Source organism: Nylanderia fulva, unplaced genomic scaffold (genome assembly GCF_048542155.1).
Source record: "Nylanderia fulva isolate GAGA-0341 unplaced genomic scaffold, ASM4854215v1 Scaffold1, whole genome shotgun sequence".
NCBI classification, from domain to species: domain Eukaryota; kingdom Metazoa; phylum Arthropoda; class Insecta; order Hymenoptera; family Formicidae; genus Nylanderia; species Nylanderia fulva.
The window spans coordinates 8,670,344-8,688,156 of NW_028189192.1; the positions used below are offsets into that span (position 1 = coordinate 8,670,344).

Below are 17,813 nucleotides of genomic sequence, written 5' to 3' on the forward strand. Positions count from 1 at the left end.
ACTGTTTGTCAAAATTATTTTTTCGCGCTAACTTGGATTTACTATAATAAATAATACATTCGAATAATACACACGTTACAATTTGATCTGCGTTAGAAATAGATCGTCGCTTAGGATATTAATTTTCATCGTCGAAAAATCTACATTTGACGGAAATATATTATAAAAGTGGGGATAAGTGCGCGCACGTGCTTTTATGATGAAAATTTCTACTTTCCCTACGATCATATCGGGTTATATTCCGCGCCTTACTCTCTCTCTCGTCCGAGGGACGAATTCGACCAACCGGGTTAGGGGAACGTAATTAATTAATCCTCCCTTTAATTCTTCCCACCCGACATTATTACGCTGCTTTTTTTTTCCATCCGATGATACTGTCTTTACAGGCTCTCATTGTGTCGTTTTGTTTCATCTGGCCCCTTCTCGGGGAGAGGCTGTAATAAATTAGTTCCGCCTTTGCCTTTATCATTCCCCATTTTTCTCTCTTTTCCCCTACTTCTCTTTTTTTCCCCTCATTTCTCGCTCTCTTTCCGTTACAACACTCGCGCAGCGTTCGTCTACCGTACAATCCTTTTCAGAAGGAATATTTAACCGACACTTTAGAAGGCGGATAAAAGTGGCGAGTACGCTTAATTCCTAGCTACGGGCACGCGAGCCTCGTTAAAACTGCAGATGGATTTATGCGACGAGCTCCTCGTATTTTTTTTTAATACCTGAATAATCGATAGTCGAGCTGCATGCGAGCGTTCGAATATGAGATTGATGTAAAATATTTAAGTCTAAACGTAATGTTCTGGTAAAAAGTTTTCCATTGAGAGTTAAATGAATATATTTCTCTACAATGTACAATATTGCAACAATCTATATAATATTATTTAGACTTAAATTATATATATTCTCTGTAGACTGAAAACGATATTCTTAATATCGGAAAAAATAATGAAGTTAGCTAGATAATAATAATTCCTCGGAGAGAGAAATCCGGAAGAATATCACGCAAAAAAAAACTGGAATGTGTATCCAGAAAAAAGAACGCCGATTCAGAGAATAAAGAGAATCGTTTTTTCAGTTCAGTAGGAAATAACTTTGCTCCAAAAATATCACATGCAGTTCGCGCTTATACACGCTCTCCATTTTCCTTTATACCTGTGAAATGTGTAGTGCTCCACGTGGATGAGAAAACGTGCAAGGAATCCGCGTCCGAGCGGTGTTAATAACTCTCATTTGTGACGGCTAAAAATTGACGGGGGAGACTTGTGTGTCGGCGCAAATAAAACGTAAAAAAAAACTGAGGCGTCTCATCAAGCCGTCCGCGGAAAAAGAATCGTCGTCTTCTGATGCAGCTTTTAACGTCGTCGCGCTCGCGACTGATGAAAATTGAGCGCGAATAGCGGACGAACGAGCCACGAGATTAAGAAACGTAGTGCACGATGATATTAAATTAAAAATACTCTCTCGTTAGAAAAACGAACGCATTCGTGCAGGAAAAGATGGGAAAGGTCGAGGACGTCTCACTTCGCGAGAGAACGCGGCTAATGACACACGCGCGCCTCCGAACACATAACGTTGATTACAAGATAAGAAAACAATAAAGACAACGGAGGGATGACGCATTCCGCTTGGTAAAAAGACGCGTCGTTGGAATAAGAGAATATTAATTAAAATGCGAATACATGTGCGCGTATTATGACTCGTGTACCCTTATTAAACTTCATTAGCCGATACTCGGGTTAATTGTTTCATTTTTCTTCTTTATTCTCGAAGCAACCCACCGACACCTCGATTTCGTATTTTTCTCGCTCCGAATGTTACGACGCCACAAAATCTTATACTGTAATAAAGTCTTGAGTGCATTACGTAATCGCAAATTATTCTCGATTAGTGAAGATATATGAAGTGCTAAAAATGATGCTGCGCATTATTTCTCAAGAGTTTTCTTTACGAAAATATTAAATATGAAAATACATGTATATGAGAAAATTAAAATTACTTAATAGTACTTTTCTATTTTTATATAAAAAATGCAGTTAAATATTTTTGATTAATACTATCGATACGTATATTACACAATTTTATGTCTCTTTGACTTAATATATGCAAAGCTTTTCTGCAGCTTATACCACTTTATATACATGATTTTATAGGATTTGCCGTAGGCCGTCAATAAATGTATCTACTATTACTATTGCTGTATCTATTGCTTTCTGTTATTAACACTATCGATTTATTGAGCTATCGTAAACATACCTATGTGCGTTATGACGCATTTCCGACTGTAATTAACCCGCACTCGAATCTGTCGACGCGCCCAGGCATGTCAGCTTTGTTTTCGTTTAATAAGCGCGCTTATCGAGCGCGTAATAAAGTAATACAAGGCGCATCTCATAAGCTTGGCAAAGTAATGATCGTTATGAGAACGGCAATAGCAATATCGCGGATTAAATCTGGCTGTAATTTTAAACGTGCTTTGCAAGATGAAATTTTTTCATAATTCTTTTTCAGTGTAAACGAGGGAATGTTTAAGTTTACGCGAAATTATTTCTCTCTATTGTGGAGACTCGGGGAATTAAGATAAATAGAACATATATATGAATTAATAGAAAGTAATAAAATATATGAAATATTTAATATATTTAACAATAAAGATATTTCTTCTGTATTTTTCTTCTCCATGAAGATAAAATATTGTTTATAGAAAAATTTTCCTAAAATATTTATATTTTATTGGCAGTTGCAGCTATGTTATTTTATTAAAATTTTAATTGTAAAAGAGCTTAATTTTTGAAATATCGGTTTTTGGTATCTTCTCAAATCGGGACGGTTTAAGTTTGTGAAATTCAGTCGACGTATTTTCAACGTACTGGTCCGCTCGCAGGTATACGTGTGTATGTGTGTTATTTTCATTAGTGACGTAGCCGAGTTTGCGAAGTTAGATAGAAGATAACGAGTCGAAATTTCGCGTCGTATCTTGAAAAAGGCGAAATTCGCGTTTCCGCTTAATCGCCGACTCCAGGATTAGATGCGATGTTAATTGCGACAGGGGGTATTCGTAAAAGTTGCCGTTAAGCGGCTATACGTTACGCAACGTGGGGGAGGGGACTCGCAGTAATGGAACAATTACCGTACTGTCTGCATAACTCGCGGTGGAATTCGCCGGAATGCACGAAGAAGGGATGAGAAGACCGGCGCGACGCTGAGGGGCGAAAGTCATGGCGTCGCGACGTTGTGACGAAGAGGTTAACGTTGTTCACCGGGGATTAGATATCGTCCACCGAAATTGGAAAACTTTATACCGGAAGATTCTGTTAAATGCCTCTATTTTCTTCCAAAGATTAATCTGTAATATCTGTCCAATCATATATAGATGTCTTGTGAAGTTTGAAAAATCAATAAGATTTTAAAGATCGTAGGGGATTTTATTTAGTTTGACATCACAAAAGAATATTTGTTATCTTAACTATATATATATAGTTCATCTAAATTATTTATATATTATATAGATCATCTAAATTATTTATATATTATTTCATGTTTTTGTAATTTCCTATTAAAATTTCTTCAAATTCAATAAAAAGCTTCTAAAGGTTGCAAAAATCCTATAGATTATTTGAATTGAAATTGTAATTTTTTTTAATTATATATATATATATATATATATATAATATTATTTATATATATATAATTAAAAAAAATTCCAATTCCAATTCAAATAATTTTATAGGATTTTTGCGACCTTTAAAAGCTTTTTAATTGAATTTTAAGAAATTTTAATAGGAAATTACAAAAACATGAAATAATATATAAATAATTTAGATGACAGGTTGTGCTGTCAAGAATTTTCTTTTTTTTTTTATTCATATAAAATATTTTCCCGCAAAAACAAAATATTTTCGAGCGATAACAACCGCGTTATATTCGCAGAGAAAATTTATCTCGTGCCTGTCAAGCTTTAGTCCTTGACGAGCGAAAATACGAATGATAGAGCGTTGCTATCAGCAGCAGCTGAGATATTCAACCGTGAAACTCCCTGTAAGCCGGTCGGAAAAGCCGACAACATTTCTCGGCTTTCCCATTGGTCGCCGCCCATGAATGTGCATCCGAGGAAAGTGCATCCACGCGCCGATCTACGTTAGCACTCCGAAGAGTTACGGATATAGGTGGCTTTTTAGAAAATAAAGCGTTACACCGGCCGGGCCGCGCGTAAGCGCACACGTTGGCCCGCATTGCATCGTTTCATGCTCGATTAAAATGCAGATCGTCGGAAATTTTTATAAAAATCTCGAGGGGGTTTTAATTAAGATAAAATTAATGCTTATTATATCGAACTTACGAGAAGCTTAATATTTTTCATACTACGATCTCATAAAAATTTTTAATTTCGATTTAATTGAATCTCACGTGCTCTTTTATTCATACTGCCACAGTTTTCATATACTACAATGAATGCAACAAAAAAGACTTCGGAATTTTTTTTACTCTATAAATTAATTTTTTTATTTATGATGTAGCCTCCCTGTAAATGATGCACTTCATCATTTTAATATCCCATCAACTCGTGCTCGACATATTGATAATCAGCGAATATATTGTGATCAACTTTTCGCGCCTCGCCGATCGGATCGATGAGCGTTATTAAAACACGGGAAGAGAGATCGATACGAAATTATCACGCAAGCCTTACTATTGCGGTCAACATCTCTCACAGTAGCGATAAAGCCTCGAGATAAAATTCTCGATGCGGCGGAATGCAGGCCGCATCTATACAAGCATTGCGTTGCATTGCGTGTCGATGTATTCGCGATGCATCGATGCACGGCCGCCGTTCCTTTGCGGAAGACTCGAGCGATTGACGACGAACCTTATTTCCCTCTCTCCCTCTATCCTCTGATCTCTTCCCGTTTCTTTTCCGGGAGTGAACAGGAGGAGGGATGGAAAGTGGTAGTCTTGGCTTTCACGCAATACTCGACGACGCGCGCGCGGCGCAAATATTTCTTCCTTTGCATATCGAGCCGCGACCATTTGCATTCCTCTGTACCTGTTCTTTTCTTTTCTGCTTCCTGCACCCCCGCATCGTCTCTCCTTCCCCGGGATAAAGAGGATCGCTGAGCCGACCTTCTTCGCTTCCCGCATCCTTCCATCGATTCTTTCTAGTCTCTCTTTTCTAGTTTTTTTTTATTTTTTTTTCCTGAGCTTCTAACGTCAACCGACCGGAGACGTTTCCAACTTCAGAAACGTCCTTCATGTTGCTAGAGACTTCCGCAGGGGCGTAGTTAGGAGAATATGTGTACGGGATAGTTTTCATATCTCACTTCATTTCTCTTCTATAGGAGATATTTAAAATCCTAAAAAGAATTGTAGGGAAAATTTTTAAATGGCGATATAAAGTCTGTTATTCATTTAATTATTTTATACTGTTAGATATTTAATTTATTTTGATGCACACTTATATTTGACGTTATTTCTAATGAATCATAATAAATAATGAGTACTGATTGATGGATTAATATTGGTATTTGGTGTGTTGATGAATGAAACGATCTATATAAAAAAAATGAAAGAAAATGTATAATAGCTACGTCACTGGAATGACTTCTCGGTTCCATTAGCACGACGATGGTGCATCACTTGCCGCAAAATTAAGCAAGACGGAAAAGACGCTGTTATTATCAGTGCAATGTCTAGCGTTTCTTACCGTTTTCGTTAGGATAATGGATAGCTTTGAATACTTCGAGAATTTGTTTATTAAAAGTATTTTATGGTTGATTAAGCTATATGGGATAGAAACTTTAAAATTGACAGATAATACTTTATCTTGAAATTTATTAATGAGAAGATTAAGGAAAAAATTATTATCAGATTTTATTATCAAATCCAATATATATAAAACCAATAAAAACTGATTTTTTCTAAATATTTTATTAATGTAGCTTTGAGGATTTTTGCAATAAGAAAGATAATAAGTTTTATTTGTGAAAGCGTCACTTTACTTGATTTTTATTTAATAATATTTGAAAGTTCTAATTGATGTTAAAGCTTTAGTATTCTGCGAGAAACATGCAAGCAAGCAGTTGAAACTATCACTATGGTAAAATGGACCCAACTATTTTGAATACGAAAACAGTATCGATACTATTAAAACAATGTAACTTTCAAAGTAATTTTGGGATTGCTCTTGGATCTGCATAAAATGTTGGAAACGCGATCAGTCAATGATTGTAAATTCTAGTTACATATTTGAATTGCTTTTATACGTTTTTCCTCTATATGACTTTATATTTGTAGTTTGAATGTCATGGAAGTTTCGTTTATTTTCCGATAATAATCGTCTAATTGCTTTGGTTTAATCCTTATAACCGTTATATACAATAGGTAATTAATAAACCGTTAAAATACATATATTACACAAGTTTGTACAATTGAAAGAATAATTATTTGTCTGCATTAATCGTCGGAAAATCCGCAAAGTGCTCTAATTAAAACGAAATTGTAGCAGATAATTATTTCCTGCTGTAGGTAGGAACGCGTTTCGATAATTTTCGACGTACTGTTTATATCCTTTTTGAAACTATACATTGGGTATATCGTGAGTGAATCGTTGATGGCACGCTTTTATCAATTACAGAATGAAGTAGAACAATAACGAGATTTATTTCATCCTAATTTCAATACATCTCATATATATATATATATATATATATATATATATATATATATATATGAGATGTATTGAAATTAGGATAAAATAAATCTCGTTATTGTTCTATATATATATATACATATGTATACATATATACATATATATATGTATACGTATATATATACACTGAATTTTGAAACTATAATTCTGGACAACAAAATTCTTAATGAAGAAAAAAAAACCTTATCAAAACAGTACGATAAAAATTGATAAAAAAATTATCATCGTATATTCCTCGCAAAGAAAATATTTATTGATATTTTTGCGAGGAATATACGATGATAATTTTTTTATCAATTTTTATCGTACTGTTTTGATAAGGTTTTTTCTTTTAAAAAAAGATAACGATATAAAGACCTGGAACGAAGGCGAAACTGGACGGAAAGACGCGCGAACAAATTCCCGGCTAATTAATGCCTCGACCACAATGGCGGAAAGCGCCGAGGCTCCTCAGCCTTAAAACCAATTTGTTGCCCGTTCTCCGGCTCCTTGTTTCCCCGTCGGAACGGCGCGGCGCGAGTTCGCATTATACTTAGGGTTCCGCCATTATGTTTCCCCGGTTTTGCCGAAACAATACAGCGTGTAAGCGGCCGTCTCAACGTAATATTACGTCGGTTGATTTATATCGTCCATTCTTGCGACCCGCACTCGCAACATTATATTCACTCACTAAGCGATCGGGATCATTATGGCGTAATAAACGAGGCGGACACCCTCGATGACGAGAAAAAGTTCTAGGTGCAAACGTGCACAAAAAAAATCACGAGAAGAATCAAAGTGAATTCAGATCGGAGCATTTAAACTAGGATAGCAGAATATTTGTGTATCAATTCTGATCGTATACCTATAATTATTTTGAATCTTAATTATCTATATATTTTGCAGAGTTGAAAACGCAGGTATATATTCGTATTAGAAGAATATAAAATTCTTATAAGGCAAATCATTTGAATTGCTTTTTCGTGAATAAAACAAGTGTTTGCCATATTGCAAGGAGCTCTCGCTTACTATCGCTCTCATTTTAATATTTCCGCGCAATATCGTCGCCATCGTTTATAAAACGCCAGATAGTTTGTATAATGCAACGGAAAAGAGTGCCGCCCTATATATATATATATATATATATATATATATATATATATATATTTGCGCAATATGCTTTCACAGAGCTCTTTTAGGAGCGACAATGACGAAAAGCATTGCAGGAAAGGACAGATTTGGTCGATGCTGAGCAATTATCATAATATTATTAATTAATATTTAACGCGGAGAGGTAATATTTAATTGAAATATTAATTAAAATTGGATAAATTTATGATTCACGATTCTTTGTGTAAGTATTACATTACAATGTTGATGTGATATTGGAACAATAGGATTAACAGGATGTCTGATGTATCGATTATGCCTCAGTAATATTTGCGATAATAATAATATAATTTAATATAATATAATTAATGGTAAAAGTGACGCTTAATTATTTCAACTCTTTAACAAGAAGACCTTATCAAATTTTGTGAAGATTTCAATATTGAGGAACGTTAATCTTCTTCGCAATTTATATATATAAAAAATTGTTTTACAAAATGGAATAAAAAGTAGAGTGTTTCTATTTGAAAAGTGAAAATTAAAAACTAGAAAAATGTCGATGCACAAATCTGCTTTGTTCACTCGATTCGAAGTAATGTTTGACAGGACAGAACGAGCGAGCTGACGCGATGATGAACGCGAGTTGCGTGAAAGCGCGCGCCGTGAAAATTTTTTTTCCTTCCATTTAAACGTGTCGTCCGCATTTTTGAAAGCAAATCTCAGATAGATTCGTCAACGGCAACATACGACACACGGGCGGTCTCGCTGCTGCTGCTGCTGCGCCGACCTCGCAAAGTTGCATGAGTCTGAAACGCGAAATTAAATCCGGGCGTATAAACGGGCGCCATGTATACCCTGTCAACGGTTACAAACGCGAGTCACGAATCCGTAGCGCACGGAGCGCGTCTTTCGCTTTTATTTACGGTTCGCCTGCTCGCACCGCGAATGCGTTGATTTAATTCCGAAAGTTGCCAGCGCGCACCCTGGGAAAGAGAGAGAGCGTTCGTCCCCGCCGTTCGCACGATGCGACACGTGTCTGTAATGTCCGCGTAACACGTGAGACTTCTTGCATTTCGGTTACATCGATACCATATTTTACTTAGCTCCTGAGATTTGACGTTTCAAGAGCGCATGTTATTTCACGCTAAAGTTACAATACGTGATCGATTTTTGCCAATTATTCTTTCATCTCTAATCTGTAATCAGTGTATCATTTTCTTCGCAAAGATATCGTGATTTTAATAGATTTTTAATTGACGATATACGCGATCGAAAAGTAATGGTATTTTGGCGTAATTGTAATATTATTTCTTATCCAATTTTGGATTTTAATTTCAAGACGATGTTTAATTAGATTTTCACAAGAGAGAAGCGAGTGAAGAAATTGATCAAATAATCTCTAAGCGAAGTTCATAGAAAGTTTCTGTTTACTGCCAGTATATACTCTTTATTCGCGAGGGAAATGTCATGTCGTATAAACTATAAGCTCGGCGCATGTCGGAACGGAAAGGTATTAACACGCTGCACGCAACTTTGTGCATTCGTGCGTGCTACGTGCGTGCGCGATTTTTTGCCATTTATTTCCATGTGCCTTTTCGCTAGGATTATTTTTACCGTCGAGCGCGGACCGACATCTTTATCGCCGCAAGTTATACGAGTTTAACGTATCTTTTGGTTTGCAACCGCCTCGCGCTGATTAACCCTTTCAACGCCGATAGCATTGCGCGAGAGTTGCGCAATTTATGCGCATACATTTTCACTTGCGCGCCGGATTCCGCCATTTTCTTAGTCATCCCTTATTGTTAGTCTCTCTTCGAGGTCGTACACCCAGGGGCAGACGAATGTATAGAGTTTAGCCTAGCGTGATTAAAGTGGATGAATTCTGGCCGTGTCATAATTTTTGTTGCGTGACTTTCTGAGTGGACGTCACAGTTATTAATACATCATTCGTGTATATTATTATTATTATTTGATGTATGTTGTGTACATAATGTCGAAAGATAATATTCAAATGTTTGAAATATGTGCGGAGGAATTTTCGCTGGAAAAATGTTGAAAGCGTCCAAATAACTTGATTGAAATCATTGATATGAAATATAAATATTACGTCTCAAATTTATCTTCTTTTTACTTAAAATTTCGACATCTATTTTCGAATATATGTTACTTGTATTAAATAGGAATATTTTTATAGTGTTTCTGTCACTCAGAAAATTAATTTTTTTTATTAATGTGGAGTAATATAATGATCACTTAAACATTATTATCAAGTGTTAATAAATGCATAGAATATATAAATATATTTTGTGAGAGAAATGATTTATATTTATTAATACAGCGCGATCTAGAGGCGCGTATTTCCATACGAAAAACGCACACTTACATACACATACTCATTGCTCACCTTTATGCATTGCGTGACTAATTCATCACACGTACCTAACATTTCGCTGCGTAGTTCAAGTAATCCTACTTGTTTTAACACACAAGTGCACCTCTTCTTTTCTTCTTTGTTATTTTCTCGTATTTTCGCTACAGTTGCCCGACTATTTACGATCTTTTTCTCCTGCGTGTAAAAGATTTCTCGAAGGGCTGCTCGGAAAAATGTCTTGCAGCGTACCATATTTCAGATACGATGGTTTGTTGGTAAAATGTGTTTCGAAAATAGTAATAATGTACACAAATAAAAATAGTAATAAACTAAAAGAGCACAAAGTATCTATAATAAATAAATTATTAAACTGTAACAATACGTATTATAATATTGATTAAAACAGACACATAGGACTTATATGTTAACATATTTCTAAAATTTAACTTTCTTGCATATTTTGTGTTTAATTAGAAAACTTTATATACCTATAGTTATATTTTGTATTTAAAATACCAATTTCAAATATATATGTGCAAATTTTTGGTCTAATCCCACTTTTTTCTAATTCTTTTTTTCGACAGCATTAAATGTGGCACTTGTTTCCCGCGGAATTTTTTTATTTTTCCTCGCATGTCTGTCTCGGATTTTATTGACGATATCCGTGTCCGCTTTTGTTCCAGTTGGGTTTCTTCACGTACTATACAGTGGCGATGGGCGAGGTGAATCCCTCAGGGCCGGTGCCGATCGACAGTGTCTTCATTTACAGGCCGGACAAGCGACTCGAGCTCTGGAGGTTCGCCTTCTACATGTTCCTGCACGCTGGGTGAGTCTTTTTTCATTTCTTTTTTCTTTTTAACAGCAACCCTCTCGATCTGCATTTACACCGTAAATACGTTTCACGCGCATTCTCGTGTCACTTTTGCATCTTTTTCCCGCAATTTAAACATTCGCACAATTGTGAGCGCTTGTCTTATAAATATATAGAGATTGCTCGTATTTAAGAAATATTTGTGACATCACTTTCAAATAACATTGGATCTCTCTATCAAAACTCAATTGGATCCCACGTTTTATTATTCCGCTTTATTATTTGAGATAAAGTGCATCAACAATTCGTTTTTTTTGTAATATGCAAGTGCGTCGTTAATTTTTTCGGCCATCGCAGAAAGAAATGCCGATGTAATACGAGCACATATTTGCTTTTAAATCACGTACCGCTGCGATTTTATGTAACGTCCCAGACCACCTTTTTTCCGCGCTAATGGATGCGAAAGCAAATCTGCGTCAGTGCACATTCAAATTATCGAAGGCATCACCGGCGAATTCGTGGCTAGAAAAATACGAGAGAGCCGAGAGCGAGTCGATAAAATCTTCGTGGAACATTTGAACAACGTTGATCATGAAGAACACATTTTTCATCCGAAAATTGCATTTGCCCATCTTTTTGACTTTTGACTTATCTCGAATATAAGAAATGTTCTATATTTCCTGTAAATATTAGGTTCATTATTTTTTTTTTACGTGCGTTTAGAAAAATGTAGTTACTGTTACTCTTGCGAATGAATATCGAAAATTAAATTTAAATGTCGCTCCCGTTCGAATATCATTCCTTACTGTGAACGTGAAGTTACATCGCGATATTAAGAAAAAAAGGGAGGCCGAAATTCTGAAATTGACGATGTTGCGGCACCGCAACGAATTATTACGATTACGCAGCGCGAAAAAAGGGATCGAGATAAAACACGTCTCCGCCGCACATCTTTGGTCTCCTTTTTTTTTTATCAGACTTGCAGAATCAACGTACCGTATATGTTTCATGCGTGCGTTGCATTTACTTTCTATCTAATTTAATCCCGCTTCGAGTTTACCATCCGAGAGAGATGCAATATACTACATTTTTTGGTCTATTAATAATGAAAAATAAAGATTGCAATCATATTTCGAGCTACTAAGATATGCGTATTTGGAGAAGAGAATTATAAGTTCTTGAAGGAATAAAAGAAAAATACATAGAAAAAATTAATATAATGAATATATAATGAAGAAGAGAGAAAAAGAAAAAGTATATTATATAAAATTCAATAGAAAATTAATTTTTATTAGCGTAAAAATTTTTTTCTTATAATATTAAAAATAATAATGAAAATGACAGTACAGATTTTTAAAGTTTCCAGAAATGTGTAAGTAGTTTAAATATAGATAATAATAAAGAAAATTCGATATACAAGGAAATTATTAAATTTACTTAGAAAAGTTGAATAAATTTATAGTTGCGATAAAGTATCATATAATGTAAGATTACTTGTAGGCGCGAGAAGACAGATGCTGGGATTAAATGAATGCGACCCTACGCACCTAACCACCTGCGTCCATCATGAATGTTAGGCATTATGTTACTGACTAATTACAGCTAATTCCGTTCCTTGTACTGTCGTGTACATTCCGCGTTCTCGGCATTGCGTCGATTAAATTTAAACGGCGTAGCAGGAGAAGCAATATTGTTTAAGTGTTGCGGCACACGTTATAGGTTTCCCCACAGGAAAGAAAATGAAGGAGAAGGAGACTGCTTCCTCCGTTCGGGTTTTTTTTTCTCTATTATGTATTATTTTTTTTCTCTTTCCCTCCACTTCGATGGTTTTTGCCTACCTTCCTTTTTTCTTCATCTTTCTATCCTCTTTTCAGTCATTTTTTTCTTTTTATTTTTTTCTGCTTTTTCTACCTCGACATTTCTCTGAACGCACCAACATTTCCACCCTTTCCTCTCCAGTCCCAAGATCACGAAGAGAAAAGAGACCGAGAGACGAGATTCTGCAGCCGATTCTTTCTGTGCTCGGTTTCTCTTTCTCTCTTTCGCCGAAGGGATAGAAGTTTTCAGCGCGCGAAGCTCTGTAAATTATTCATGGAACGCCAGATAAGGCGTCGTTTTTCCTACGTGCGTATGGAAACGGCGATAAGAGTGACCCTCCGTCGCTGTTTTTTTCTTCCATAGAAATGGTGCGTTCGTCCAATTTTTGTTCCCTCTTTTCCACAAGCTTCTCTTCCTCTTTTTACTATTCTCTCTATTCTCTCTCTCTCTCTCGTTTCCAATTTCTGATAATATTGTATTTCGATAACACGTTCTCCTTTCCATTTATCGCATTATTCTTTTTATTTTTCTTTAAATGTTTTGCGTGTGGTTTCCAATTTCTTTTATTTTTAATATTTTATTTTATTAATATTTCTGTATATTTTTCCGTTCTCACATTTTTTTAATGTTGCACTATATCAATAACAATTAACATATATGCATTTCTTATTAATTACTTGTGCGGAATTTATTCATGCGTGTGCTCTAATGCCTGTGCTGCATCGTTTTATTCTCATTATGTTGTTCAAACGAGAGACTTCGGAGCGTAATAAAGTTCATCGCGCTTTCTTTCTCTTTTTCGTAAACTCCTTCCCAAGCCGGAATTCACTGTGCATTTGTCTTCCTTTCTACCGGTTACTTCTTTCGTCGATCCGCGCGAAACGTTATCGCGGATGTTGGGTTATTAATGCGAACAACGCTTCGCGCGCGTCCATCAAAAGTCATTTCCCCGAGCATTACGTGATCCCGAAAGAGCTCAAGAGCGCGGCGAGATACGCGGCAACGTACGGTAAGTCGAAGATAAATTTCGTAGAAACTGATGAATTCGTTCGAGGGAGACGGAGTCCCGGATAAATCATACGAGGGTAATAAAGCAATCGCGCGATCTTTCTTTTCATTCCTTTATTTTTTTTTTCATTTGCATTCCCTCGGTCGATGGTACATCAATAATCTTCGGATCGATTACACGCGCCGAGCGTTTTACATGTCCGTTACGTTAATTGGCATAAATCGGGGTTATGATAAGCGTAGTATAATGCATCGACGATGACACACGAGCTGCCAAGAAAGGCCAGAAGCGCGATCCATAATCGACGAGTAAAAAGCTCGACGCTTCAGTCGGGCGACAGGCGATTAATTATAAAAACAAGACGGCGAGCGCCTTTTTCCATCTCCGCGTAACGCCCGTTACCTCCGCCAGACGTTATCGAGCTTCCTCCGTTATTAATGTGAAAACTGTCTCTGCTGCCATCGCGCTTCCAAGTCGTGTCTCTGTCCTCCTTTTCTTCCTTTCTCTCTCTCTCTCTCTCTCTTTCTCTGTCGTGTCTCTCTTTCTTTTATGCCGCGCACGATGTCGTGAGAAAGCCGGAAGCGCGGAAAAATCGAGACAATCGCCGTAATTGCGGGAAGTCAACGCGCGGCAGCGTTGTTGAAGCGGACACAATGGTATCGCCGAGTCCGCGAAATAGCGAGCCGAAAGGATCGCGCGTCGCTCGAGACGGGGAACACGCTTCCGTATCTCGTCGCCTGTATGGTGTTACGTATAGATCGACTCGTGCGAATCAGGCTCGAATTCACAAGAACGCTTTGTTGCGCTCGAAAATTGTCGTCGAACGCGCGCCACATCCTCAAAATGAAGAAAAAAAATCATTCTGCTTGCTGTCGAAGAATTTTAAGCGACAAAGGATTTTTATTTGGCGAAATGATAGATCAAATTATCAGCATTGTGTCAACTTTTATAAAAGATATATAATTGTAAAAAAAATATTGCGACGAAAATGTAAGCAAGACAAGACATCTTTTTTTTTTTTTTTTTTTTTCGTAAGAATAGCGGACGAAAATTGTCGAACGCGCGTTACATCCTCAAAATGAAGAAAAAAAATCATTCTGCTTGCTGCTGAAGAATTTTAGGCGGCAAAGGATTTTTATTTGGCGAATAAATGACAGATCAAATTATCAGCATTGTCAACTTTTATAAAAGATATATAATTGTAAAAAAAATATTGCGACGAAAATGTAAGCAAGACAAGACATCTTTTTTTTTTTCGTAAGAATAGTGGACGAAAATTGTCGAACGCGCGTTACATCCCCAAAATGAAGGAAAAAAATAATTCTGCTTGCTGTCGAAGAATTTTAGGCGGCAAAGGATTTTTATTTGGCGAATAAGTGACAGAGTACCATTATCAGCTTCGTCAACTTTTATAAAAAATATAATTATAAAAAAAATATTGCGACGAAAATGTATAAGCAAGACAAGACATCTCTTTCTTTGTAAGACTGACGGCGGACAGATTGTCTTTCGGACTTGGTAAATTATTCCAAAGTTCCTAACTGTGAGGAGGAAGAAAAAAAAAGGAATATACTTCCGAATCTTTCGACTCGTAACTCAATTTAAATAACGATGTCCACCACCCCCATCGTCTTTATAAGCTTTCGTCACTTGCGCGCTGCCGATGCGATATTATGCATGCGCGACGAGCGCGGTGGCACACCATTATACCACGAATCCTTTTAATGTCGCATAAATGCGCCGGGAAGGCTTGCGACTCTTAATATCACCGAGACGGGTCCCTGTCGTCCCGCGTGCACGCGCTATGTGAACCGAAACTTTCAACCTGCGCTAATCCAATCTCCGAGAATGAAAATTCTTGTTGAAAGTGAGCAAATTGCATGCGCGATTACATTCAGTCTTTGCTTCTCTAAAAAAGCAGAAAATTAATTAATTTCATTACATTCTGCTGTACTCGTCGAAATAGTAATTACGAAAATGAGTCGCTAAAATATATATATTTTTTCCTGACTATCTTAATAATTATTCTTGAAATCATGATTCCGGAAGAGATAAGATTCATCTGAATGGATTTAATTAAAATAAAGTAACGTTTAATTGCACACTAGAAATTTGACTTATGAAGCTGTTTTTACATTCGTTAGCTTACAAACTCGAAAATTGGCGTTGCGATATTTTAGTTGAAGAGAGATCGTTCTCCAATTGGTCAAAGAATCTGTCATTAGAATTCAGATCGGGATTACTTCGAGACAGTCGTGCAGGATCGACTGCTGAGACATCGTTCCTGACAGGCTCGTCCACGCTTTCGTCTTTCTCGTAAGTAAGAAGTTTTCGGCGCGTAATTAACTATTAGCAAGTAGTTAGAAGCGCTGACGAAACCGCTTGCGCCTGTGGAACATTAGAGTCAACTTGCTTGCGAACTTTATCCCGAACTTATCAGCACCCACTGTGTGCTCGATAATACTTTTGATTCGCTCACGCGACCCCCGAATTATCGCGAATTGTCGAATAGAATCGAATTAAATGCATCTAGCTGCTAAAAGCATCGAGAACATTATTATATCAGTTTTTTTGATTTTATTTATTTTGTTATATGTATCAAATATATCATTCTCGCATTCATTTTTCACTTTCATTTCTTTCCAAATTATTTTATTTTGCTCATATGATGATACAATTATTTATTAGATACTTAAATTGGGAATCTCTTTTCAAAATATCATTCAGTACTTTCGGGATAGCTAATCCATGAATAAATATCGATCGTATTGTGATTCGTCGTATAAATACGCAATCGTCGAAATTTAAAATGCGTAAGAAGGTTCATCGGTTCTTTTCCCTGTAGTCGGATGACACGACGGAAACGAATAGATATCCATTGTAGGAGGCCGGTTACCGTCATTCGTATTCGTCGAATGAAAATTCAGCCCTCGAACGACGACATTGCCTTCTGCTGTCATGGACCGAAACAGATGGCAAAGGAAAAAGGTGGATGGGAGGATTATCCTCGCGCGAAAACCGAGAAATCCGTCGTAATTCGTCCGCTGGCACACAATGCCCGAGATTCGTCTAATTGGTATCCAATTAACCGAAATTGGCGCGGTCGGTCTGAGAACCTTATCGTGACTCGAATATCTTGGGAACAGATTTTGCTGATTGCGAGAGAGGCGCTCGAATGTGCGCGGATCGCCATGCGAAATTTTCAGCGGTAAACGACGTTGTATATATTTACATTATATTTTATCAAACATGTCTGACAAATGCATATTGATCCTATTAAGGTATTAATTTATGCGACTGATGCTGATTTGTTTAGTTACCAATATACTGTAACTGTGAAACTCGACAACGCATATTATTCGAGTTAAATAATCTTCGATGAATAAATTAAAGCGCATATTATAATGGAGATGTTTAATCCGATAATTTTTAAAAACCTCTGGCAATTTTGACCGAACTACATGTTTAACACAAACTTATAAAAATTTTCTCTACCTTGAATAAACAATACAAGTTTGTGTATTATATATGTGACGTGAGAGAGAAATAATAACTATAAAATATTAATTAATATAAATTACATAAATTATATAAATACATAATTATATTTAGAAAGATTGCAAGACAGTTTTGAATATTAAAAATAAAAAATTCTACGGGATAGAATAATTCTACGAATCTTATTTCAATATTTAAAACAAATTGAGAAATGGTGGTAGTTTCAATAGAGAAAATTGAAAAAGACTATCGCGCAAAAGTCCGGTGGGAATTCTATCGGCGGATGATATCAGGACAGTATAGGAGACCGTAAATTTATGAACCTCCTATACGCCCGACGCGACGTCTCCTTACGCGCGTTCCATTCCAACGATTGCATTCTGAAAACGTATCGACACCTATACATCACGTCTGTCCCAACGCGAAGGCGACCTCCGGTTTTCCGCCCTCGCGATCCAGAAGGACGGTGGCATCGTCATTTGCATTCGCCCGGCAACGAGACGGCAAAAAAACCGGTGGA

The 17,813-nt window shown here is 36.5% G+C and overlaps 1 protein-coding gene across 2 annotated transcripts in view; it reads left to right on the top strand.

Annotated features, from left to right (window-relative positions):
• The window catches only part of stet (stem cell tumor), a 359,283-nt gene that overhangs the window by 318,334 nt on the left and 23,136 nt on the right, over positions 1–17,813 (top strand). For both annotated transcript variants that reach the window (XM_085481187.1, XM_085481191.1), the window contains exon 7: positions 10,841–10,983. In XM_085481187.1, coding sequence (XP_085337313.1) covers positions 10,841–10,983 — 143 coding nt within the window. The remainder of the gene's footprint in view (positions 1–10,840; positions 10,984–17,813) is intronic.